At 46.8% G+C, this 26,488-nt stretch overlaps 1 protein-coding gene and 1 long non-coding RNA gene across 2 annotated transcripts in view; one reads left to right on the forward strand and one right to left on the reverse strand.

Annotated features, from left to right (window-relative positions):
- Positions 1-26,488, forward strand: part of LOC309331316 — a 460,753-nt gene that overhangs the window by 53,077 nt on the left and 381,188 nt on the right. The window lies entirely within an intron of this gene.
- On the reverse strand, positions 6,038-19,782 carry DUSP26 (dual specificity phosphatase 26). Its single transcript, XM_081843370.1, is given in 7 exon segments — positions 6,038-6,666; positions 9,670-9,884; positions 11,145-11,416; positions 19,385-19,408; positions 19,411-19,491; positions 19,495-19,526; positions 19,529-19,782. Coding segments are annotated over 7 exon segments (837 nt in total). The 5' UTR covers positions 19,542-19,782; the 3' UTR covers positions 6,038-6,466.

Below are 26,488 nucleotides of genomic sequence, written 5' to 3' on the forward strand. Positions count from 1 at the left end.
AATTTATGCTTTGCTAGATAGGCACATGATAGGAGCTGAATCTCACAGAATCTTCCTGTAAGTTTGCTAGAGTGAACTCTGTGAGAGACACACTCACAGTGCCCTGACAGGGGAAGAGCATAGCTATATCTATTCTGTGACCTGCCTGGCACATGCTCCTTTTCATCACCATCGTTATCAAGCCAGAAAATGAGAAGAACCTCTGCATGCCTGAGCTCCAATGCTCAGACACCATTTTAAGCTAGACTTAAGTATGTCTTTGTAACTGAATTACCATCTTAAGCCTGTCTGAACAAAGCTGCTGTGTCTGTTAGTCTTCAACAAGTATTCTAAGTGAGTAAGTGCTGTTTTTACCTTTTACAAGACCGTTTGTGTAATTATTGTTTTAAGGGGGAGAAAAGGAGGGAATACCAGAAGAATCCAGTCTGCCTTAAAGCATCCTGGATTACTTAAACTAAAACTTAAATTAGCCTATCTAAGCTTCTTTTTAAGCTGTAAAGGGATACCACTCTGATGAACTCACAAACAGGAGGAAGGAAGGATAATATCCAATAAATTTATCATCTCCTAGCATCTACACACATCCCTATAGAGGGTGTGGTGACCAGGACTACATGCAGTATTCCCAGTGTGGTCACATCATAGATTTGTACTATGACAAGGATCTTAATCGTTGAAGTCAGATGCTGCAAGAATCCTACAAGGAGGCCACAAAAGTGGCGTATTCCCCCCTGAACTGCTATTCCAGAGTTTGCTTTCTCCGAACCTGGAGGTTTTATTCAACTGTTTGGCTCAAAAACTAATGATGGAAGCTTCCAGTGCTGCAATGAGTCTGTGCATCTGGCTGTTAACCAGAAGGTTGGTGGTTCGAGCTACCCAGAGACAGCTGTGGTCAGGATTCCTGCATTGCAGAGGGCTGGATGAGATGACCTTTGGGGTCCCTTCAAACTTTACAATTCTATGATTCCATGAAACTAGACTCTCTACATGAGCCTCCCCATCCATTAAAAGTTGAGGGACAGGATTTGCTCAAGAGCTTTCCTCTCTCCAGGAGATAAGAATGTGTGTGTATGTGTGAGCAAACAGAGCAAGGTAAATCTGTAAACAGAGCAAAGTATTTTCTGAAGTGGGCCCAGGGCACAGCGGTATCGTCAGGGCTGGACTTTGGGGCAGAGGTCCAGGGCCACCACGCAGCAGAGCAAGGAGAAAGCCCCCCCTCAAAAGCAGTAGGGCCGGCTTCCCAGATTTTGAAGTGAGTGAAGTAAGGCACATGGTTGCATTTGGTAAGACCATCAAGTCTAAAAGGACCTAACTGTTCCGCTCCCATTGTGTTGGAAGACCTTTGCCTAGATTATGAAAATTGTACAGACTTTTAAGATTGTTATATGAAAGAGCATCTATATGGTTTTAATGGGACTGAATGAATGTATTTTGAGTTTGTGCTCTTTCTCTCTTCAGGTGCCAGTTCATTTCTCCTTCTTTAGGCAGACAAAAAAGAAGAAAAGAAAGCCAGGAGAGATTGTTACAGCCCTGCTGGCTCCCAGCCCCTCTATATTTTGCCCAAATGTTATCTTTAGTGAGCTTTTGGTTCATTCCTAGAGTCAGATCCCCACCATATATTTAAAGCCCTCTTCTTCCACTTCACCAGACACGGCTTCCACCAAAGAATCATGGGAATTATCATTTATTAAGGTTGCTGACCTCACAGACCTACAATTCCCAGCACCTTTAACAAACTATAGCTCCAGCCAGCATGGCCAAAAATCTGGAATTATGGAAAGTGGAGTCCAGAAACATCTGGAGGACACAGGTGTAGCAGCTTCAGAACATTTGAGGAGAAACTGGCAGGAATATAAGTTGCTGCCTCTTCACTGAACAAGTAGCTGAACTAATGGCCATACTGGGTTGGGCTGATGGGCTTTGTAGTCCGAAACATCAGGATAGAGAACCAGGTTGGGAAAGGACCTTCTCTGGACCTTTGGTTGCATGCATATAAGGGGAAGCTCATTCATTACTGGTTTGGGTCAACTCTTGGTGATCCCCACCCCAAACCACACTACCTAGGAGCCACACTGCCCTCTTGTTTCTATTGGAATTCACTTTACGTGTGAACTAGACTCTGACCAGACCTGCGCCCCAGGGTGGTCGCTTTGGTTTGACTTCACCCCTGGAGGCAGACTCCATTGTCTCTTGAGACAGACGGATACCAGCAACAGAATACCAGGTCTGCACCACTTGTGATCCATGGAGCAAAACATATTTGTTTAGCAAGGAACTGCTTGTTTTCACACCCCCCCCCCCGCCAAATGGCTTCTCTTTGTTTGTTCACTTTTTAGGGAACACCCAGATGACATCATCATCAGTTATCAGTTTGTTACAACCCAGTGTTTCCTTCATTGTCCTGCCATTACGACTATTTTTTACCTGGTTTGTGGCCATTTGAGGGTAGGAAAACCTCAGTGGCACCACACTTTTGTCCACTGCAGATACATAAAGCACTATTAAGGCTTGGAGGGACTTCTGTTCCTTTAATTAAACACTTCCTGTGTGTTGGTTGCACCTATTCATTGCTTTCTCTTTAGCATGGCTTGCGTGTGTATATATTTATATTGCTTGTATGTATACATGTGTATTCAAGTGTTAGTAAGCTATAATCTGTTCACTACCTCTTGAGTGACCTCTCTGAATCATCCCAATATCTGTGTTGGTTCCTACTGTGTGGTGTAGACAGCACAGTCCTATTAGGCTGGCCACATGCTTACATTGAGGGTACAGTGGTACCTCGGGTTAAGTACTTAATTCATTCCAGAGGTCCATTCTTAACCTGAAACTGTTCTTAACCTGAAGCACCACTTTAGCTAATGGGGCCTCCCGCTGCCACTGCGCCACCAGAGCATGATTTCTGTTCTCATCCTGAAGCAAAGTTCTTAACCCAAGGTACTATTTCTGGGTTAGCGGAGTCTGTAACCTGAAGCGTCTGTAACCTGAGGCGTATGTAACCCGAGGTACCACTGTATTTCAGTGGGTGTAGTTTGTCAAGCCACCACTACATATCCATTAAAAATACAACAGACCAGCCCCACTTTTCAACTCATCATCTTAAACCCTATGCAAGTCCATTCCGAAATAAGTTCCGTTGCATTCAGTGGGGCATAGTTAGGGTTGCCATGTGTGCTCTTTTTCCAGGACACGTCCTCTTTTTCAGGGGTAAAATTTCCATCCAGGTGGATTTTTAAAATTTGCCAAAATATCTCTGGCTATACTTTCTGGATGAGACATAGACATAACCGGTGGTTGAAGATTTGATTTCCTCTTCTCTTCTCCTGCCCCCCTGCCTCTATAGCTTACACATAGTAGAGGTATTTAAAATGAGAGTTGTCATAGTGTCCTCTTTTTTGCTTTTTAAAATATGGCAACCCTAGATTCCCAGGTAAGCGGGTATTCATCACTAACTATTCCCCTTCTTGCATCTGTGGGGGGCATAAACAGGAAGCAATGAGACTGAATCTGCAATCAACAAACATTGAACTGAAGTTGCCCAAGCCCTTTGCTGAACAGGGCTTACTTGTGAGCTGTAGGGGCCAATGCCCATTGAGACTGGTGCAGTGGAGAGTGTGGGAATCATGCCTCCAAAATACTATGCAAAGGCTTAATGCTGTAGCATTAACATCAAAGCAGCCAGTTTTTCCCCAGTTGGTTCATTTATCAGCTGTATAGAGAGTGAGTTTTAACTGTGAGAACAGCAGGTGTTGTTTTATGCTGCTGTGTGCCTCACAATCAGTCTGTAAATATTAGTCTCAGATACAAATTCATGTAAAAATGTTTCAGTGTACCAAGTAGAAGTAATGCATCATTTTTAAACTTTAAAGAAAGTATTTTGCATAGTCTTTTATCGGAAGGAAAAAGAGGACCATTTAAAAGGGTCAAATGACCCTGGGCAACTTCCACACATATAATTCTGCACAGAAAGCAGGGAGGCCAAAAGTTGGTGGGACCAGAGCCAGTGAGAGGCAGAGCCAACTTATTCTAGTTTTGTCCCCATCCTTCTCCCTGCTGAGTTCTAAAAGGGCAACACTGAGACTAAGGGGGAGGAACTTGGCAGCTGCGACTGCCACCTGGGTGGGAAGGCAAGTAGGCAGGCAGGAGCTGGATGACGACAGACTGAGATTGGCATATATAAGGAGAACATGGCTATGGAGGAAAGGGATTGCTGAATAATACAGCTGTGTAGAACCTCTGATTTAATTTTGCTTATATACTGATGAAAAGGGCCTTGGCATCATTTCTCACAGCTGGTGCTAAAAGTGCCTTTGAACTTCTTTTGTGCCATGTCCACATCCCAAATGAACAATGGGGGGAGAGCAGGCGGAAGAAAGCCATCTTTAAACCAGACATTACACTCTAGACAATGACATCAATTTATTTTCATTGCCAGCGTAGGAAATGCCAAAGCTGCTGGAACTCTTGCAGGAGTATCCAGGCTGGAGCTGTTTTCTGTGATCTGCTGTGGGTAACTTTGCACAGCTGGAAGTGTGCTCTATGCTGCATCTGGTGAGCCAACTTTGCATTTAAGCTGGGCATAGGCAAACTCGGCCCTCCAGATGTTTTGGGACTACAACTCCCATCATCCCCAGCTAACAGGGCCGGTGGTCAGGGATGATGGGAGTTGTAGTCCCAAAACATCTGGAGGGATGAGTTTGCCTATGCCTGATTTAAGCCCTCGCCTGGTAGCCACAGGCAATGAGTGACTGAAGGCAGGTGAGGGCATGGACTTACAGGTAGGTGAGGGAGCAAGTGGATGGAGCAGGGACGAAGCATCCCATTCATAGGAGCTTAGGAAGTTGTCTTATACAGAGCCAGAGAATTGTCTACATTGACTGGCAGCAGCTCTCCAGGTTTCAGACAGGGAGACTCCCCCAGCCCTACCTGCAGCTGCTGGGATTTGAATCTGGGACCTTCTGGATGCAAAATATATCAGTACCACTGATCTATGGTCTTCCCCCCATGGTTCCTAGAATGAACCTGAGCTCCTTCAACTTTCAGCAGCTGGTACAAACAAAAAATCCATTCTAGGAGGTAGGGAATCCGCTCCACCAGCAATTCTGCTCTAGGAACCATTGAACTTTTTATCTTTATGCCTGGTGTCACTCAAGCGGCACTTCCTTTCATTGCTGGTCCTGGCAGGTCTCTGGAGCTGAAGCTGTCTTGCTCCCTCTTCAAAACTTGCCACTTTTGGGTGACATGTTTGGTTGGTCCTAAAAAAGGTATGACCCAACAGTGGATTTCAGAAAAGACTTGATTCTCCATATTCTGTATCTTTGACCAGCTAGCTAGAGTGGAAGAAAAGAGGCTCACAAATGCCCCTTGGCTTACTTGAAAGTAAGTAAGCAGAGGGGTAAAGCCCACACCGTGCCTGTGAGAATTTCACCAACATTTTCTCCCCCCTTTGACAATTTCTGAATGCAGTTTCTTTTCTCATTAAGTGATGGAGAATGGTTAAAAATAATAAGAATAGTGCTCTGTGTACTTCATTCCATCCAAGCCAGTGCCAGGCTTTAGACAGCCCCTTTGCATGGTCCTGGCCATGCCCAGCAACCTTCCTTGAACCAGGGCAGGGCCCAGCCCTGCTTGCAGTGGCTGCAACAGAATTACTGATCCACTCAGACTACAGAGCTACTGATCCACTCAGACTACAAATCTGTGGTCCAGGGCGTTACATTTTGGGTAACTTAAAATGGTGGGCAGCCATTCTAGAAGGGAGCTGATTTTGGCTCCCATTCAAAAGCAGCAGCAGCAGCAGCACCTGCAACTGGAAAGCACCTGCGGGCTTGGTAGAGAGGGTGATGAATTGGGGTGCAGCTGGGTTACGCCAGTGGAAGGCCCTTCTAAGTTCCTGGGACCCTTGGGCAGTTGCTGATCTGGGACTACTCCTCACCCCACCCCAGACAGCAGCAACATGTCTAGCAGTAACCAACCCAATTCTTCCCTTGCCCCATAATTGCAGATCACTGTTGGGTGGAAAAAATGTTCTGATGCATTTAGTCTCTGCAGGACTTTATTCTCACAGCTAAAATATATTAGGGAACTACCCAAGCACTTTAACAAAGGCTAAAAGCAAATATGGGGAGTGACAGGCCACACCACATAGGACTCCGAGGGGATTTAGATAGCTGAAGTCTCCCCTGGTCTGAGGTTGAGACTTGATATCAAGAAGAGCCCCATTTTATGGCTTCCCAAAGGAGGGAGAAATGGAGAGAGGGGTTGGGGAACTCTCTGCCTCTCGGAAACCTTAGCCAGCTCACCTCTGGCTGACACCTGAAGCTAACTTTAGAAATTAGAGGCCTTGTAGGCCTTGGGCTTCTGCAGGGCGGGAACTGTGGAAGTTCAGGGATACCAGAGCCCAAATTATGGCCTGGAAATGCCTCAGGACTGGCTCCAACATTGTTTTCCCCTCTGGCCCTTCCACTCATGGCCTCTGTTTCAACCTGAGGGAGTTGTCCAGGGCAGCCAACTGACGTAGGAACCCCCGGTTGGGGATGATGCCTCGGTGGTCCTTGACGGTCTTTATGGCCTCCACCAAGGTCAAGCGATGGTAAATCATGAGGTAGGCGAGGACCAAAGTGGCTGATCTGCTCACCCCCACGGCACAGTGAACAAGGATCCTTCCTGCAGGAAGAAAGGGGAGATATTGATGTGCTAGATGTAGATATGCAAAGTAAGTGTTGACAGTATTGCCATCAGGGTTGGACTTGGGGGCAGAGGTCCAGGGCCCTACTCAACAGAAGGAGCAGGAGGCTCCCTGCCTTCCAAACACAGTAGGGATGACTAAACACATTCAGAATAAACTGAAGTAATGCAGATTGCAATCTGAAGAGCTCCCAACCGCATTAAAACCATTATCTGAGAGTAGCTAAAGTGCACCATTGAATATCAAATGGCAGCTGAGGCATTTATGGCCCGTAAGGTTAGAGAGGGTATGCACCTCAGCAAAGATCTCTTCCAGAATGCCACCAATTTAAATAACTCCAGAGAGATTCCCTCCCCCAGCACAACCTTATCTTTCCATCCTCATTTGGTTCGGGACACAGGAGTGAGGGACCTCAAGAATGGGAGCCACATGTAGCCTTCCCGGCATTATTATCTGGCCCTCAGGACTCTCCTCATGTCCTATTTTTCACTCCCCTTGAGTGTTTTCACTTGGTTGGAATGTATCCTTGAACTTTGATCATGCCTCTTGCATCCCTGGATGGAGAATAAAGAGGTGTGTGTGTGTGTGTGTGTGGGTGGGTGGGTGTGTAGAAAGTAGCCTATCACACATATGTAAAATTTGCATGGTTGCTCCACCCACTTTTGCAGCTGGCCCCACCCACCATTGGCAGACGGCCCCTGGAAAGTTTGCCAGGAGGGAATGTGGCCGTTTGCCAATTCCCACAGGACAATGACCACATTGTGTGGATCAAGTGGAAAACTGCTTGTGCCCATGCGTTCTAGACACAGGATGAGCAGAAGTGCGGACAAGCCCTCAATTTTACTGGTGCACAAAGATGCATATTTTCCTTGCTGTACACTGCCCTGGGATCCATCAGGGTGATGGGCAGTTTAGGCACATCAAAAACAAATATCTGATGTGCCAGCGGTATGGCAGTACTGCAGCCAGGCATGATGAAGATACTTGACATCTTCCTTGTGTGTCGCAGCCTCTCTCTGCCCCCAGGTCAGGCTTGATCCGGGGGTGGAGCTGTGGCTGGTGGCATTGAGACGCTGCACGAGGAAGCTGTCTCTGCAGCCTCCTTGCACACTGGAGCCAAGTTCCAATGAGGGAGCCTGTTGTGGGGGCGCCTGGTTGCACTCCCTAAAAAAAAGTCTCCCCTACGCTATGCATAAAGGTAAAGCTAAAGGGACCCCTGACCATTAGGTCCAGTCATGGCCAACTCTGGGGTTGCAGCACTCATCTCGCTTTATTGGCTGAGGGAGCCGGTGTACAGCTTGTGACTATGTGACCAGCATGACTAAGCCACTTCTGGCAAACCAGAGCAGCACACGGAAACACGGTTTACCTTCCCACCGGAGCTGTACCTATTTATCTACTTGCACTTTGATGTGCTTTCGAACTGCTAGGTTGGCAGGAGCAGGGACCGAGCAACGGGAGCTCACCCCATCACAGGGATTCGAACCGCTGACCTTCTGATTGTCAAGCCCTAGGCTCTGTGGTTTAACCCACAGCGCCACCTGCGTCCCTTTACGCTATGCAAAGATACTCAGAGATAAATCCTGCAATGTTCAGCAGGGTTTATTTTCAGGTAAGTGTGCACTGGCTCACAGACTTTTTACTTTTGTGTTCAGCTTTTCCTCCAAGATGCTCAAGGCAGTACACACAGTCCTCCCTTTCTACTTGCTCCTCACAGCAAGCCTGCAAAGTAGAGCAAACTGAAAGGTAGTGATTGGCCCAAGATCACCCACCGATCTTGGCTTCTCCCCCAAAATTCTTGGGAACTGAGTTTTTAGGGGACCCCGATTCCATGCACAGAGCTGTCATTTCAAGCACCTGCAACAAACAACAGTTCTCAGGATTCTTGGGTGAGGGTGGGGGTGGGGGAAGCCATGCACTTTAAATATATGCTAAGAATATGGTCTGGGTGTAACAGTTAATCTCTCACCATGGGAAAGAATCTCTTTTTGTGTGTGTGTATAATTTTTATTAAATTTTCTGTTTTACAATTTAAAATATTCATTTAAACAACCTAAAAATGTCAATGACTTCCCTTCTTCACTTTCCATGGTTCATTTTTTCATATCACAATAAATCCCTGCATATTTTACATAAACTAAACTATTCAGTATTCCATTATTACATCCATCAAAACTTATTTACACTGTTGAATTTATCTTAATGCTGCCAACGTTTTCAAGATTACACTACAATGGTACCTCAGGTTAAGTACTTAATTCGTACTTAACCTGAAACTGGTCTTAACCTGAAGCACCACTTTAGCTAATGGGGCCTCCTGCTGCTGCCACGGCGCCGGAGCACGATTTCTGTTCTCATCCTGAGGCAAAGTTCTTAACCTGAAGCACTATTTCTGGGTTAGCAGAGTCTGTAACCTGAAGCGTATGTAACCTGAAGCGTATGTAACCCGAGGTACCACTGTATTTCCCCCCATATATTCAATAAACATTTTCCAAGCTTCTTTAAACGTACATTCTTGTTCTCCTAACATATAGATGTTAGGTCCGCAAGCTGCACATAGTCCATCAGTTTAAGTTGCCAATCTTCTTTAGATGAGACCTCACTCGCTTTCCATTTTTGGGCTAATGAAACATGGGCCGCAGTAGTGGCATACATAAATAACCTTTTTTGACACATGGGAATTTCCATCTGAATTATCCTCAACAAAAAGGACTCTGATTTGTTTTGGGGAAAGTACTTTTAAACATTTTTTTTCAATTCATTATGAATTATTTCCCAATACTCCTCTGCCCTTTTACAGGTCCACCACATATGTGGAAGAATCTCAGCACACCAATCCCATGACAATGTGCTCAGAGGCACCACTCCTACTTCCATCCAGACCATTGTCACCCTAATGTGAAACTCTCACCAATGGTAGGGAGAGCTATTCAGTTCTGCAAAAAGTTGGGCCATCAAGCCACCTTCTGCTATGGACTCACCTCCAGTTCTGCTCAGCGCCTTGTGGATGAAGTCAGCGGCGGGATCAAAGTAGGGGCTCATGTCGAAAGTGGGCGAGTCGTGGGCCTCGATGCCCAGGTAGCAGATGCCAGTGCCTTCATAGTAATCGGCCCCTCCCCGCCACTTGCTGTGCGAGGCATTGAGGATGTGGGTGATGTTCAGGCGTGCCAGTTCTCGGCGGTTGGCAGCTATATCTCTACATGGGGGGAAGAAGATGGAGCAGGGAAGCTTGTTAAGCAACCCTCTCAGTGCAGCTGGGCTGGTGTGCACATAAAGGAGCAAGGTTGCTCATCCAGGCTTTTAAACAGAAAACTCAAATGGATGCAGAAAAGGGGTGGAACGAACTTCAGGATGGGAAACAGAGAGAAATGGAGATTTGTCCCTCTGTAGGTGTCAGGATGCTGTCAGCAGCTCCCAGCCGGTTGCCCAGGAAAGTATAAAGACAAGGAAAAGTTCCTTACCATCCTTTTTTATTTCAAAATTACAGAGAGAGGCTATAGAAGACATCTGAAGGCAGCCCTGTTTAGGGAAGTTTTTAATGTTTGAAGTTCTATTCTGTTTTTAATGTTTTGCTGAAAGCCGCCCAGAGTGGCTGGGGAAACCCAGCAAGATGGGCAGGGTGGAAATAAATAAATAAATAAATAAATAAATAAATAAATAAATAAATATTATTATTATTATTATTATTATTATTATTATTATTATTATTATAATAGAACCCAGCCTCCTGGATAATGACGTTCTCCCAAGTGAATCTCCAACCCCTCGTCTCTCCCACTTCCTCATTCGTCACTTCTACGGGTGCTGCTACGTTGCTTTGTGTCTTGGAGCTCTTTGCTTTCCTACTTTTAAGGCTTGCCAGGTTCTGGCAGATGGAGGGTCTGGAAGGCTTTTGTGCCAGTCAACTGCCATTCTGGTCCTGCCTCCTCCACTCCCATGATTTCCCAACTTTCCCCCTCATCTGCCTCTGAGCTATGACCTCCCTCAAACCCCTGTTGTAAATCTATGCAGTCATACCTCTTGTTACGTTTGCTTCATGTTGCGTCTTTTCAGGTTGCATCCTGCGGCAACCCGGAAGTACCAGAAAGGGTTACTTCCAGGTTTTGCCACTTGCGCATGCGCAGACGCGCCGCACGACGTAACGCGCATGCGCAAAAGCGGTGAATCGCAACCCGCATGTGCGTAGATGCGCCACTGTGGGTTGCATTCCTTTCATGTTGCGAACGTGCCTCTGGAACGGATCCTGTTCGCAACCAAGGTACCACTGTACTGTCTTCTTCTTCCTCCTCCCTAGAGGGGTCAGGATGGGGAGGTGGTCTCCACCATTCCTCCTCTGCCCAGTCCCTGATAGTAGGCAATGTCATGCATCCCCTCCAGTTCCTTAGCAGCTGTAGATCATAGGACTTCCTCCCCACCACCGTCCCCACCCCACAGTGACATATGGGCTGGTACGTACTGATCTCCCAGGTAGAGTCCTGGCCACACTTCGTCGGCATGGTTGCAGGCTGTCTTCCCTGTGTAGAGCAGCCTCTCCAACTCGAAGACGCTGAGGATGGGGTGGCTGACGGTGTCATCGTGAATCCGCCGGCTGGGAGCCCTGGATCCGTTCCGGGAGAACCGGGACAAGAAGGCCATTGGTGCCGCCAAGCCCCCCCTTGCATCCCGGGCCTCTTGAGGGGGCTGGGGCGGGGCAGTGTTTCTGCTGCGACCACCACCCACGGTCGGTTTCTAAACTGGAAGAGAGCACAGGTAGTATTAGCAGAACCACATCCAGCCTGGGGATCGTCTGCACTCAGTGTCCCTCCTTCCGGATCATGTTAAAAATGGAAACAGCTAAAGCAAGGAGTCCTTGATGGGGCTAGAGCACTGAGTTACAGTTAGGACAGCAGTAGGTAACCAGGGCTGGATTAAGACTGGTACAGGCCTTAAGCACTGGAAAGATTATGGTGTTTTCCCATTTGCAATTCAAATATAAACAATGCTAAACCATAAAATCAAAACATACTTATTGCAACATGATGGGATCTTGTTTTCTTGCATCCTTTTGATCCACATTAGTAGGCTGCCCTCTACTGTAGGTGAGGATAAATCAGGGCTTTCCAAACATGTGGCCCCCAATGCTTTATTTGGTGGCCCCCATCAATATTTGACACCTACCGCTGCAGCCTTCATGCTGCCTTCCCAAAGCTGGGTAAGGGAGGCATTGGGCTTTGGGAAGGAAGCATGAGGGCTCAGACAGGGTCCTATAGTCCTCAGCTTTGGGAATGAGGTGGGAGGGCTCTAGGACATTCCAGGATCAAATCAATATCTGAAGGAGCACCTCCACCCCCATCGTTCTACTAGGACACTGAGGTCCAGCGCCAAGGGCCAAGTTACAGTGAACCAGGCAGAGGGCCTTCTCGGTAGTGGCACCTGCCCTGTGGAATGCCCTCCCACCAGATGTCAAAGAGAACAGCTACCAGACTTTTAGAAGACATCTGAAGGCAGCCCTGTTCAGGGAAGCTTTAATGTTTGATGCATTACTGTATTTTAATATATTGTTGGAAGCTGCCCAGAGTGGCTGGGGAAGCCCAGCCAGATGGGCGGGGTATAAATAATAAATTATTATTATTATTATTATAAATCAGAAACTGGGATGGCTTCTTGGAGGGTCTGAAAGACTGGTAAAGAGGTGGGACAAGCAAATGTTTGGCTGAGCCTTCAGCCTTGTGGCACTGGGGAGACTGCAAAAAGTGCCCCATCAGAAGCTCTCAGTGATCAAGCGTAAGGAATTACCGTATTTTTCGCTCCATAAGATGCACCCGACCATAAGGTGCACCTAGTTTTTAGAGGGGGAATGCAAAAAAAAAAAAAAAAAAAATTATTTAAAGGGAGCACTGAGCAGAGCCTGTATGCATCTCAGGCTCTGCTCAGAGCTCCCTTTCACCAGCTGCGTGGAGTGTGGCGCTTGCAGGCTTTCCCCCAAGAGCTGCACACACACTCCGCGCAGCTCTTTAATGGGAGCGCGCCTATCCCTGGCTTTTGCCGCCCACTCTGTCCCTTCCCCCACCTCCCGCAAAAGCCACAGATAGCCCCACGAAGCCTCCGAAGGGCATGGGGATGAAGGCTCCCGATGCCTTGCGGAGGCTTCGTGCGAAGCTAGAACAGCTAAAGGGAGCACTGCACAGCACTCTCTCTAGCTGTTCTGGCTTCTGGGATAGCTGAGCAGCCTGCATTCGCTCCATAAGATGCACACACATTTCCCCTTACTATTTAGGAGGGAAAAGGTGTGTCTTATAGAGCAAAAAATACGGTAGGTGCCTTATGGTACTTGGAGCCCAAGTTGTTGAGAATGAACACAAAAGCCTTGAGCCTGGGCTGGTAGCAAACTGGCAACTAGTACAGGCAAAGAAACAGGATATTGCCAGTGACTTGCTCCTGTGAGCAGTCCGGCCACAGCATTCTTGTCTAGCTTCCAGTGTGGTGTAGGCTTCATAAGCATTCCCTGACATATTTTACAAGGCCTTTTGCAAAAGAAAAGAAAGAAAGGCGGAATAAAATAGGGACGGGAATAGGAAAATAGGTCTGTGGTAAACAGGACACTTGGATAACATGTTGTTTTGGATGACCTCGAAAGGACAAATTGGGCTTGGCAGCTGTGTTGCCCTTGAAACACTACTAGTTTGGGGGTTCAATAGCCTGAGCTCCAGGAACCCGGTGAGTTTGGCATTTATTAACTCTGTCTGCTTGCTCCTGCCTGGCTTTTTCTGTTTCAGGCCCCATCAGTGCCAGGCATTGAAAGCAGCAACACAGCCGCTTAAAACTGCCATGGTTTCCCCCAAAGAATCCTGGGAGTTGTAGTTTGGTAAGGGATTTTGGTTGGGAATTGTTAGGAGACCCTTGTTCCTCTCACAGAACCACAATTGTCTGAGTGGTTTAACAATCAATCCTACATCTCCAAAAACTCTGGGTACTGTAGCTCTGTGAAGGGAATAGTAGTCTCCTAGCACTCAGCACCCTTAACAAACTACAACTCCCAGGATTCTTTGGGGGAAGCTGTTTAAAGTGGTATGATCCTGCTTTAAATGTGTAGTGCAGATGGGGCCTGACGCTACATTGGATTGCCCATGTACTTGGGCAATTTGAAACCTGTTTTCTTGTTCATATAGACAAGCGAAGAAACCCAACTGCCACTTTAGTGTTCGATAATGGGCGTTCAATCATTTTGCATGACTTTTAATGAATTCACATGTGCAGAGGAAAAATAAACGCTGGTTGGCGTTTTCCTCAGCTTTTGAGCTGGCATCTCCTAAGCAGTTGGGATTGGGATGAGCTCAGCTGCTGCCTTCCTTCAAAACGATGTTTGGCCAGCACAGCTCTGCCAGCTCAGAGGCTGCCAAGGCTAGAATAGTAATGAGAGAGGCTGGCAGGTGCCAGGAGCTTTGTACAGAGACAGCCAGGAGCTGGAGGAGAAGAAAAACAAAAATCAAGATATCTCCACCCTGGCACTGACCCCGTTACAAGACAAGGAACAAGACAAATTATTCACCCAGCTCCACACGCACTTGAGTCCTCTTGTGGTATTTAGGGGAGCTCTGATTTTCTACTAGGAGGGCAGAAAGTTTTTAAGGAACCCAAGGAGGAAAAGGCAACCCATTTTTGCTCTCTTTGGGGAGGAACTGTCATGCAGTGGAAAGAATACGACTTTTGCATACAGAATGTCCTTGTTTTAATTTCCAGCATCTCCAGCTGAAAGGACCACTTAGGTGGATGGGAAGTTCCCCTCCATGCCTGGGACCCCAGGGAGCTGTTGCCAGTCGGAGTAGGCAGCAGTGGCCTAGATGGACAAAGAGTTTGATCTGGTCCCCAAGACACCTTCCTATATAACCTGAAGCTCACTTTCCTGGCTCTCAAAACTGCCAAGTTGAATTGCTCTGCTTCTGCATAGTGACACCGGGGGTATAATCTGAGCCAAAACACACCAGGGCCACAGTTGGGAATCTTTTCCCAGTGTCTTAGGGTGCTTTCCAGCTGTGGATAATTTAGCAACACCCAATTGGTGCTCTTTTGCTTTCAGCTAGAAGTGGAACAGCAACTAGTAACATGTCCTGCCAAGTGGGCAGCCTCCCTTTCTCCAGTCCCAAAGGTTTGTAGGTGAGGGGAATTTTCATTAGGACTACTGTGCATTGAAACAGGGCTAAATACACCCTAATCGTTATCTTTCCCAATGCAATTTAAGGCCTGGCGGCTTGGAGGGATTAGATATAAAAGCAATGCTGTTTGGAAAAGTGAGAGTTAAAATGCCAGAGTTGCTCTTAGGAAATGGCTAGAGTAATCTATGCAGGCCATAGCTGGCCACAAAAGCAACACAATAGTCCACGGACACCTGCAGAAATTGTGCAGCTACTCCATGGAGCTAAAAAAGGGCAGCTTTTCTGAGCTCTGGAAAACAAACAAACAGAAGCTGAACAGGCAAAACATGAGAAACATGCAAAACCTTGCCCATGATTTCATGCACATGTCCTGTAAAAAGTGAGTTCACCATGTGTGACTATTCAGTGGCAAATGCCCAGTGAAGATGCAGCTTTAGCATGTATGAAGTTGTCCTAAAGAGCTGGTGCTCCCTGGAGAAGGTGCAGAATTTTGTTCTCTCACCACTGAGTAACCTCAGGCAGACTCCACAAAAGCTGGACATTAGGGGTCTCCGGCACCTCTCATTTCAGCAACTGTGTCCAGGGGTCACTTCATCACATGCCTATCCAAACACTGCTGTTGTATCAATCAATCTGACTCTCTCTTGCTGAACTTTGGAATATGTTCAGCCTGCCATTTCACAGCTCTTGTCTGTCAGAATCAGGTTGGGGGAATGTGCGGCACAATCCACTTTTTTGCAGTGGAGATAGGAGGTGCCAAACCCATTCTGGGAGGCTGGGAGCATTGCAGCTGCAGCTATTAGGAAGTTATTTCAGAATATTAAAAATGGCCTCTGCAGGGTCAGATTATTTTTCAACCAAGCCCAGTGCTGTGTACTCCATGGGTAGGCAAACTAAGGCCTGGGGGCCAGATCCGGCCCAATCACCTTCTAAATCCACCCCGCGGACTGTCTGGGAATCAGCATGTTTTTACATGAGTAGAATGTGTCCTTTTATTTAAAATGCATCTCTGGGTTATTTGTGGGGCATAGGAATTCGTTCATATTATTTTTCCAAAATACAATCTGGCCCCCCCAGAAGGTCTGAGGAACAGAGGACCGGCCCCCTGCTGAAAAAGTTTGCTAACCCCTGGTATTCTGACAGGCAGCAATTCTTCAGAATCCCCGGCAGAGGGTCTTTCACACCCTCTGTTGTCTGATCCTGTGGAGCGATGCCAGGACTGAACCTGAGGCCCACATCTAGCCCTCTCGTTTAGGCCATTTGAGACACATCTTAGGCAGAGGACTTTGAGGAGCAGTGCAGTGGTGCCTCCTCTAGGGGGAGCCAGTGTGGTGTAGTGGTTAAGAGCAGTAGTCTCGTAATCTGGTGAACCGGGTTCGCTTCCCCACTCCTCCACCTGCAGCTGCTGGGTGACCTTGGGCTAGTCACACTTCTCTGAAGTCTCTCAGCCTCACTCACCTTACATAATGTTTGTTGTGGGGGAGGAAGGGAAAGGAGAACGTTAGCTGCTTTGAGACTCTTTAGGGTAGTGATAAAGCGGGATATCAAATCCAAACTCTTCTCTAGGCTGCCCACTGCCCATCCACATCTCCCCTGTTGCTCCTCATGCCTTACTCTGAGAAAGAGTCACTCCTCAGAGCAAGGCATTGTGGGGGGAAGTGGCCTTGAAGAGACTACCCATGGCTTTGCTGCCGTGACAAATGCCCTTTGAACTTCAGAAAGAATCGACGCCTTGCCCCAGAAAAATAGCCTCTTGCCCTGATACAAGGTATCAGTTTGAGACTGACCCTGTAGACATGCTGGTGTTGGGTGAGGCCAGAGGCCAAAGTGGGCAGGGCAGCAGGTGTAAAATTGACCTTTGTACAGGAGACTGATTTCCACACAATCCCTCTCTATCCCTCAAAGTAAGAGTCATTCCAGAGTTCAAGGACAAATTCCAGCCTGGCAAAAACTCCCAGGTTCTGAAGTTGGGATAGCAAAAAAGGGTTAGTTTTGAGGATCAGAGAGAGATGCTTGGAAGGGCTCACTGGGTCCCTGGGCTTAAGATTCCTCACTCCTTGATATAGGGTCCTTCTTCTGAGTGAGTCATTGTTGGGTGACAGCCTGTTGACTCACCTGCCCTTGCTGTAAGGTAAAGGTAAAGGGACCCATGACCATTAGGTCCAGTCGCAGACAACTCTGGGGTTGCGACGCTCATCTCACTTTACAGGCCGAGGGAGCCGGCGTACAGCTTCCAGGTCACGTGGCCAACATGACTAAGCTGCTTCTGGAGAACCAGAGCAGCACATGGAAACACTGTTTACCTTCCCGCTGGAGCGGTACCTATTTATCTACTTGCACTTCATGCTTTTGAGCTGCTAGGTTGCAGGAGCATAGACCGAGCAACGGGAGCTCACTCTGTCGCAGGGATTCGAACTGCCCACCTTCTGAACAGGTGGCAGCCTGTTGACTCACCTGCCCTTGCTGTAGCAGAGGCAAAAGTCAAAGTACAGAGCATGAGGAGGAAGAGGAAAAAGAAAAGCAGACGGTGGTATTTGCTGGGCCATCTCAGGTGGCTACATGTCTTCATTCAGAACTGCTGGGAATGTCTGATTTCAAAGCATAGGCTCCATCACTCTGTCACATCCACTTTGGTGCTGACTTGCTTCAAGAGGACAGCTTTCTCTGGAGCCTTTGCTGCTGGGTGTGGTGCCAGGCAAAAATGATGATAATACCAAAAATCTGAACTGGGTAATGCAGAGGATATCGCATTGTGTTCAGAAATGGGTGCACATACACACACGCGCTTAACACAATCACCAGAAATGATTGGTTGTTTCTGAATTACATAAAATTGTTTAGAATATTGCTCTGTACTTTCTGAACTTGGCCCAATCTGTGCCTGCGTATCGGTCTGGGAGTGAAACAGGGATGCCCTCACACACGGTGGTGGTTTTTCTATCTTCCCCTTGTTTACCAATTGAAAGCAGAACAGCTTTTATAAGGACTCTGCGGCCTGTGGATTGTCAACAAAATGGGGTATGGAGGAGTCTACCTGAGCCCCTGATAGCAGACAGTTCAAGGAGGGGGACTTCAGGTCAGTGAGCTGAGTGCCAACACCATCTCTTCCTTACCCTTCATGAGAAGGTCCAGGAGTAGAAACCCCCCCCCCCACTTCATTGCTACATCAAAATAAAGTATTACATTCGGGGGTGGCAGCCAGTCTGAAACCTGAGTGCTTTAACCCAGCAGGGGAAGGTTTTACAAGCCTGTGAAGGGAAATAAAGCTTTTCCATCTACTGGGCTATAACACAGAGGTGGGAAAACCAGATTCCTCCAGATATGGCTGGACTGCAACTCCCTTCATCCCTGACCGGTGGCCATGCTGTCTGGGGCTGATGGGAAATGGAGTCCAACAACATCTGGGGAGCCACAGGTTCCCGGGCCCTCCTGGAACAGCTCATCTTGGGCCTGTGGCTTTTGCAGCAAGTCAGCTGCGTTTCTAAAGGATTGGTAGCCGATGGTCATTTAGCTTAACGGGAATCAAGCACTGGGTGGGGCACCCTTCCAGGCTGGAGATCAGATGCAACAGATCCACTCCTCTCCATGGACCAGCCCTGTTCAGAATACATGTGTTGGGTGGGGAGGGAGAGGTTTTTCTTCCTGCACAATGTTGCACACGATGCACTGCTCTTTTAATGCTCCCACCGGAGCACTAGCAGAGGGGAAAGTAGAGATTGCCTCCTGCTTGTTGTTTTGTCTGCCTTGCTTCCCAGCCTCATAACACGAGCAAAATAAGAAGCCATGTTCCCATGCTGCGCAACTCTCTCCTTGTTATCTATCTTTTTCACAGGGTTTCATGCATAAGAGCCCTTATATCTGTCCTCTCAGTGGGAGGCCACAATTGTTCCCACTTTACAGAGGCAGAAAAATGAGTCTGAGTGTGAAGAAGACGGCTCTGGCTCGAGGTATCCGGTTTAAGCCTAAAAGCCAAACAGAGTCCTCAAATCTAACCCCCTCAGTCCTTCCAAAATTATCCACATGCCCAATTGCGCTGGTTTTCAGCCCGGCAATTTTTTTTTTGCCAAAAAGCAGCCTTTCAAGAGCTTTGATATGTTTTGAAAGACATGAGCTCCAAGAACGAGTTCTGCGTGGCAGCAGTGTTTGGGAAGGAGGCACATTTTCTTTGTGACCAGGATCTATCCCCTGAACTATGTGACCCATAGATACCCCACCCTTATATGCACATCAGCATGGATCTGGCTCTCGTTTTCCTTCCACCGCACTGTTGGGATGATAAGTTAGGTAGCAGAGAGTAAATATCACAGGGTCATGCATGCAGCACTCCACCAAGCCTCGATCCTGCCAAAGTTCTGCCACAGTTCCCTGCCACATACAAACATGCAAAGCAGCGAATAGCCTGCTTCTTCTTCTAAATGGCAGCTTCTCAGAGAGAGGACAGGCAGAAGAGTCTCCTTGCTGGCACAGCGCAAGGGGGAAAGACCAAGGAAGCCACAGGCTCTGTCCTGCCATGGAAGTGCCACAAAGAGACAACAAGAGAGCCAGCTGGCCCCAGTTACTTTACCTTTGTCAAGGCTCTGATTTTCCTCAGCTGGGAAAGAAGGCTTCTCCTTCAGATCTAGTCGGCCATCTCCTCTGCTCTCCCTCTCCTTGCTTCTGCCGCTGCTCCTGCTACTGACGCTGTTGCTGCTGAAGAAGGGGAAAGGCTGCTGTCTCAACATCTATTTTAAGCTCTGGCATGTCCAGGGGCAGATTTGTTTCCTATTAGACAGTGAATGGGTGAGAGAGAGTAGAGTAGCAGCTCAGGAGACAGCCAGTCAGAAAGAGCAGGCACGTGCAAACACACGCCACAGATGCACCACACGCTCGCTCGCTCGCTTCAGTCTGCATGACAACACAGGAGCACACCTGTGCTACCATGCGAAAGCCCGGCGCAGACCCTTCGCTGTGATTAATATGTTAGAACATGCAAACGAATGCAGGGACAGCCAGCCGATAACCCCACAGGGCAAATGCAGCCGGCATAGCCATTGTTAAGCTAGGTCCGGGCTGCTGTGCCACATTTTTCATCCAATCCAAGCTGGGAGAAAAACATTTCACAGTAAGAAAAGGGAAATACATAAAAAAAAACCAACCCCCCCCCCCATAATAGTTATGAGAGCTAGTCCTCATTTGCATGTTAGAGACAGAACAAAATCCATACCCCAGTTGGGGGTTACTTGGAGGAAACACGGGAGAGTGCAAATGTGCATAAAAACATGAGCTGCTCTGCTTCGGAAAGCACACTCACAGCAATGCTGTTATCCCATGCACGGTTTTCTCAGGAAGAATGAGTCCCATCAGTCAAAAGGCAAATAGGCTGTGCAGAGTGCTGATTGGCTGGGGGGGGGGGTTGGTGACATCAACAAGCACCCTCCCCTCTCTCCACAGAGCATTTTTCCCAGCTGAAGAAGAAAACATGTTTTTAATTTTTTTTAAAAAAATCATGCACTTCAGACATTTTACAAAAGGAAATTTAAACACACAAAGGTAAATAGCCCACCTGAAGTATGGGAGGAGGAACAAAAATTTGAACGTAGAAAGAAGCTGGACTCATCAATGGGGCAAAAATATAATAATAATAATCCTGGGTTTTTATGCACAAACCTTATATACTTCACAGGAGCACAGGAAACTTGCCTTGTGACCTGGCATGACCTAGTGTCTGAGGAAGTGGCTCTCCCGAGTTTCTTAGAAGAATCCTTCACATCCTCTGATTGTTTTCACTGGAGATGTCAGTGAGACCTTGGGGACTCCAATTTCAGCAGCGACCTGCGCAACACCAAAAATTGCCCTCCCCCTTATCACCTTCCATTCTACATTACAGTTACAGTGCCCCCGGGGCTCTGTGCCCAGTGTGACTGAACTGGTCACACTCCCCTAAACCTGCCTCTGTGAATGACTGAACCCGGGACTTTTTGCATGCAAAACACAATGCTCTGGCAATGTGCTCTGACTCCTCTTTATCCATTTCATTTAAATGTTAATGCATTCCTAGCTCATGCAGTTCTACAGAGACCAGGACACACAAGCTTTGGGCTTGTCCATCTCTCTGTTTGCTCTGCCTCTTTTCCCCAGGAAAACCTGTGGCTTACCGCTGAATCGAACCAAATGGCTATCGGGTTTTCTGCGGACTGCTGTGTCAGGGACGGTGCTGAGGAGGGCTGCACTGAGGAAGAATGGTGGGAGCCAACCCCTTCTCCTGATCCTGAATCTTTCCAGGAGCAGGAGGACAGTATAGATTTGGAACAGTGGTTTGCAGAAGGGCATAGTTCAGAAGGCAGAACCTGGGAAATACTGGATGGGGAACAGCTAGCAGAAGAATCACTAGAAGAGAGAGGGTTAACAGATTCACAGTCTCTGTAAAGTATCCACCCTCCTTCCCCAAAGTATCGGAGAACTCAGAAAGTGTTGGAACAGAAAACACAGAGGCTCCAAGCTCAGATTACAAGACGTAGGAATGACGTAGATTAATAAGGACGGAAGGGGGGGGGGGAGTGACCTTAATTGGGAGCCCTGCCATTCTGGTTAGATGCTTTATTTTGTCCTTCGCTGTGTTTATTAAAGAAACTAAGTGGTAAGAATTCCCTTTCATTTGATCTGCTCATTTGCAGCCATGGGGGTTAGGAAGCCCATTCCCAGAAGCCTGACATGCTATTTGTTCTGATTCAGAAGCAAAGAGCATATTTTCCAAGCAGGCCTGGGGCAACCAGAAGTGTGGCTGAGTCCCAACTAAGGCTGGATCTACACTGATTTTCGAAATGTTATTAAATACAACATTCTATAATGTTTAATGGCAGTTTCTCTTTGCTGCTCTGTAGCGCCCTCTGGTGCCACATTTTAATAACACATTTTTAACGTTATAAACCATGAGTGTAGATTCGATCCAAGTAGGGATTACCCTCCAGAAATGTGTTAGTAGTACATCCCACCCCACAATAGATAACCAGCTAAGAACAAGGACTCCACAGCTATAAAACCCTTACTGTTACGTGGAGTTCATACCCTGCAAGTGTTTTGGAAAAAGTGGGACAATCTTTTTTTCTTTTCTTGTGAGACAATGGTGTCCATTTTGGATGCCTTGATCTAGAGCAATTTCGCACTGCAGTCCTCCCCCCCAACCCACTTTGTTGTGGCTGCAATCTCACATGGTGCCCCAAAATGTGTGTTTTGGGGTGCTATGCTTGAAAAAAGTGGTTTTAAAGGGGGAAATCGTGGCACAAAATTGTGTGAGATCACAGTGTCCAAAATGGCCTCTGTTCCCTCATGAGAAAAATCAGGAAGATGGCATCCCTGAAGATTGTGTCCCAGATTTTGCCATCGAGGTACTGGAAGGTATGGGAATCTGAACCCTAGGAAAGTGGGGGAGTCACGAAACAAAGTACGCTTTCGGCCACAATCTATTTTTGTCTGGAAAACAGAGAGACCTCCAAGGATACAGAAGCCTATTTTGTTGACCAGTTCATCAGTTGCATCCTTTAATAGGGATCTGCCCATCTTGGTTCTCCCAGTTTCTCATTTCTCCTCATCTGAATTTCAATTCTTCGTATTTCTGCAGTGAGCCAGAATTTTGTTTTGTTAAATCCTCATGAAATTTATTCAGTATTAGAGCGTGCCTTTCTACTGAAAAACCCAGTTTTGTATGCAGTTTGGACCAACGTACACATTTTTCTCAAGTTATTTCTCTTGAGATAATCATTTTTGTATATTATTTTCACAAATATATATGCACATTTAATGTACATTTTCCCCTAATATATGCATTTTTGTAAACATTGCTTGGTTGGAGAACTGATTTCATGTGGATAAGCTGCCAGCCACTGCCCTGTAGACAATACTGACCAATGACCTGAACTCAGTATAAGGAAGCTTCTTATACTCAAAAAACAAAGTCCATTTCTGGTCTGTGTGAGTTTCACATGTGTTCATAAATATTTTCTGTTTCTAAATTTCTCCCTTGATTTGTGTGTTTTTTTGTTTTGCTTTTTAAAGAAAACAACTACCCGCAAACAGATTTGTATTTAAATACACATTGAAATAAGTTCAAAACTATGCATTTCCTCCCAAAATGTGCACTTTTAATGGTCTTTTCTTTTGAAGTACACCTTTCTATACATATTTTATCCTAAAATATGATTTTAAAAGCATTTTTGAGCATTTTTTTGGGGAAGGAGAAGGGCATTGCAACATTTGGGGAAGTGTAAAAGCCAAAGGATAGCTGTGTTCTGATTGATAGTTCAAAAGGGGAAGCTCAAGTTAGTTCGTATTGGAATTGGCAAAGAACAAATTCATCAAACATATGTCCTTTCTAGTATAAGGGTGGGGAATCCTTTTCAGCCCAAGTGTTGCAATATTTCATGGCCAACTTTCTGGGACACATATGCCAGTGTAGGGAGGTCTGAGCAATGGATGTTACAGTACTTTTAACTTAGGACACCCCCCTCAAATATCTCCATAAAGGATATGCATTATCACAATTCAAAGATACAAATCGTAGGAAGAAATAATCAATCTGGCCAAAGTGATTTTTTTAGAATTACACAACTTTTAGAAGACATCTGAAGGCAGCCCTGTATCGGGAGGTTTTTAATACCTGATGCTTTTATTATGTTTTTAGATATGCTGTAAGCTGCCCAGAGTGGCGATGGGTGGAGTATTATTATTATTATTATTATTATTATTATTATTATTATTATTAATACTGAAATGTACTTCTGTTTTATTAAGCATATGAACACACAGAGTGACAACAAATAATCTCCAGTCACCCACAAGCGTTTCCAGAAGGACTTCCATTGAACCAACTGATATAATAATGAGTAATCCCCGCGGCGGGGTGCGCTCCCGTCGTTCGGTCCCAGCGCCTGCCAACCTAGCAGTTCGGGTGCAAGTAGATAAATAGGGACCGCTTACCAGCGGGAAGGTAAGCGGTGTTCCGTGTGCTGCGCTGGCTCGTCAGATGCAGCTTGTCACGCTGGCCACGTGACTCGGAAGTGTCTGCGGACAGCCCTGGCTCCCGGCCTATAGAGTGAGATGAGCGCACAACCCTAGAGTCTAGCAAGACTGGCCCGTACGGGCAGGGGTACCTTTAATGTGACTTTATGATGAGCCTTTGTAGACTCAAGCAACCAGTTATGACAATTAGCTATTCTCCAGAAGGTGGGAGGATGTATTGCTTTGTTTGTTCTTTTCTTGGTTACTTGATGCTATTCTTGGAAAAAAGCAATGAACATTTTTAAAGCATTGGAGGAGCAGCCATGGGGTGTCTTGTGGAGAGTCCTGTGGGCCAGATACATAGGTATTGAGGGCCACATTCAGACCCAGGGCTGAATGAATACCTTTAGAGCCCCTAAGCACTGGGGGGGGGGGGAATATGGTGCCTTTATATGCAACTCAAAATAAAAAGGTTACTATATACACAGAGAGAAATCATACAAAACCTACATTTGTGCTGAAATGCCTGGATTTTCTGCTTGCAAAATTCTGGATAATTTCAGTGAAGCTATCTCAATGAAGCATGTCCACTTCCATACACAGGGAAGTGAATCAAGTCTGTCCTGACACATTGTTGTTCTCCGAGGGTTTCTTCTTCTTCTTTCCAGCTGAGAAAAAGAGTGTTCTGTGGAGCAGTTAGTAATCATCAATGTTAGAAAAGTTATGAGTACTTCAGTGCTTGCTTTTTTTAAATAAATCAAATATCAAAATAACTTTCTTTTTCTGCTTTGATGATGCTCTAAGGCACCTGCTTGGTCTGCCTACTGGGCAAACCAGCACGGTTTGGCTCCCAGTTCCTTAGCTCCCTCCCACCTTGTTCTAGTAAGTGTGGCTGCCTTTATCCCCAAAGGCACAAAATCCTTCCCTGTTGGCAAAGAGTCTCCCTCCCTCCCCTCTGGGTGAATAACCTCAGCATGCACGGCTGACTCCCCGCTGCGTTCTCCCTTTAGTGCAGCGACGAGGCAGCCTTTCTTCCCAAGGCCCTCTGAATGAGCTCTCTCTCGCCAGCGCACAGCTCATATTCAGAAAGGAATTTGTCTAATCCCATCACTCAATTGCAAATCTGAATTTAAAAGCTAAGAGGCTTTGGGAAATGAAATTAGGTGGATAAATGTTTTTGGTTTCCTGCTGCCTGTGGGGCACTGGCTGGTCATTTTCACTGACATGCCTGTCTGTCAGATTCTCATCTCGGGTGCTAACAGGGGAAGCTCTTGAAAGGAACCAGCATCCTTGCTTCTCTCCTTTTGCCCCCCCCTCCCTCCAAATACAGATGAAATGCTAAACATAGAACAAAATGTCAGCATCTCCTGAAAAGAAAGGAAGGGAAATCTCAGCTGTTTCCACTGCATTGACCTCACCCCTTTTCAAAACCAGGAACAGCTTTGCATTCAGTTGGCTCTACAGATGAAGTCATTGATTTAACTTGAGGTGGGTTCCTGGGCATTCGGTGGTAGCTCAAGGTAGCTGGCTGCAAGCTCTTGTTAGGTGGGGACGGAAGCGGGTGTCAAGGCACAGCTGAATGCACCTACTGCTACTGGGCAGAGAAATGGAACATAATTCAGGAATGAAGAGGAGCCAGATACAGTGGTACCTCGCAAGACGAATGTCTCGAAAGACGAAAAACTCGCAAAACGAAAGAGTTTTTCGTTTTTTTAGTTGCTTCGCAAGACGGATTTCCCTATGGGCTTGCTTCGCAAGACGGAAACGTCTTGCAAGTTTGTTTCCTTTGTCTTGCAAGTTTGTTTCCTTTTTCTTAAAACCGTGCATTCACTTCGAGGAGCAACTCATAGCACAAGGTGTGGTAGCCTTTTTTGAGGTTTTTGAAGACTTTGGTGATTTTTGAAGCTTTTCCAAAGTCCGTGCTTTGCAAGACGAAAAAATCGCAAGGCGAAAAAACTCGCGGAACGAATTAATTTCGTCTTGCGAGGCACCACTGTACTGTGACCTGCAGGGCTGTCTTTAGCAGATGTGATGCCGGGGTGCAAATATACACCCAGCACCCCCAAATTATCACGGATAGTGGGGGGGAGAAGCTGTGCACTGCCAGCCATGGGGGGGGGGCACAACTCCCGCCCATGCCACTGTGGGAGAGCAATGCCCACAGAGGCTTGGGAAGGAAGCTGCATGCCCTTCAGCCATATAGTTGGCGGGGCACAGCTGGTGGACATGCAGGGAAAGGGGAGGCCGCCAGCAAAGCCTCGCAGCTCCCCCACTCACTGGGGCGCCCCTGAGAGGCCGGCGCCCTGGCGCGATGCACCACTAAGCCCTATGGGAAAGACGTCTCTGGTGACCTGGAAACTTTAAGCAAAGATATCACATTCAACCAAAACTTGGCTTTGAATAGATGTGGATCATCATTGACAATGATGTCAGGGTATCTTAGGGATGGCCTGAACCCTTATATTCCAGCTCAGCCACTGAGCTCATCTGTAGGAGCATCACTGGTTATCCCCAAGTTGGTGAGGCTCATGAGACATCAACATGAAACCAGTCCTTTAGTGTCTTTGTCCAAGGCCCATGAAATGCTATTCTAATAGCGATTCAGCAGGTGTCTTCTATATTGACCTTTAGACGTTTTCTGAAAACACTATTCCAAAAGTTTTTAACTTAAGGGCATTCCCACCAAACATGAATA

The sequence above is a fragment of the Podarcis erhardii genome (genome assembly GCF_964252035.2).
Source record: "Podarcis erhardii genome assembly, chromosome: 16".
NCBI classification, from domain to species: domain Eukaryota; kingdom Metazoa; phylum Chordata; class Lepidosauria; order Squamata; family Lacertidae; genus Podarcis; species Podarcis erhardii.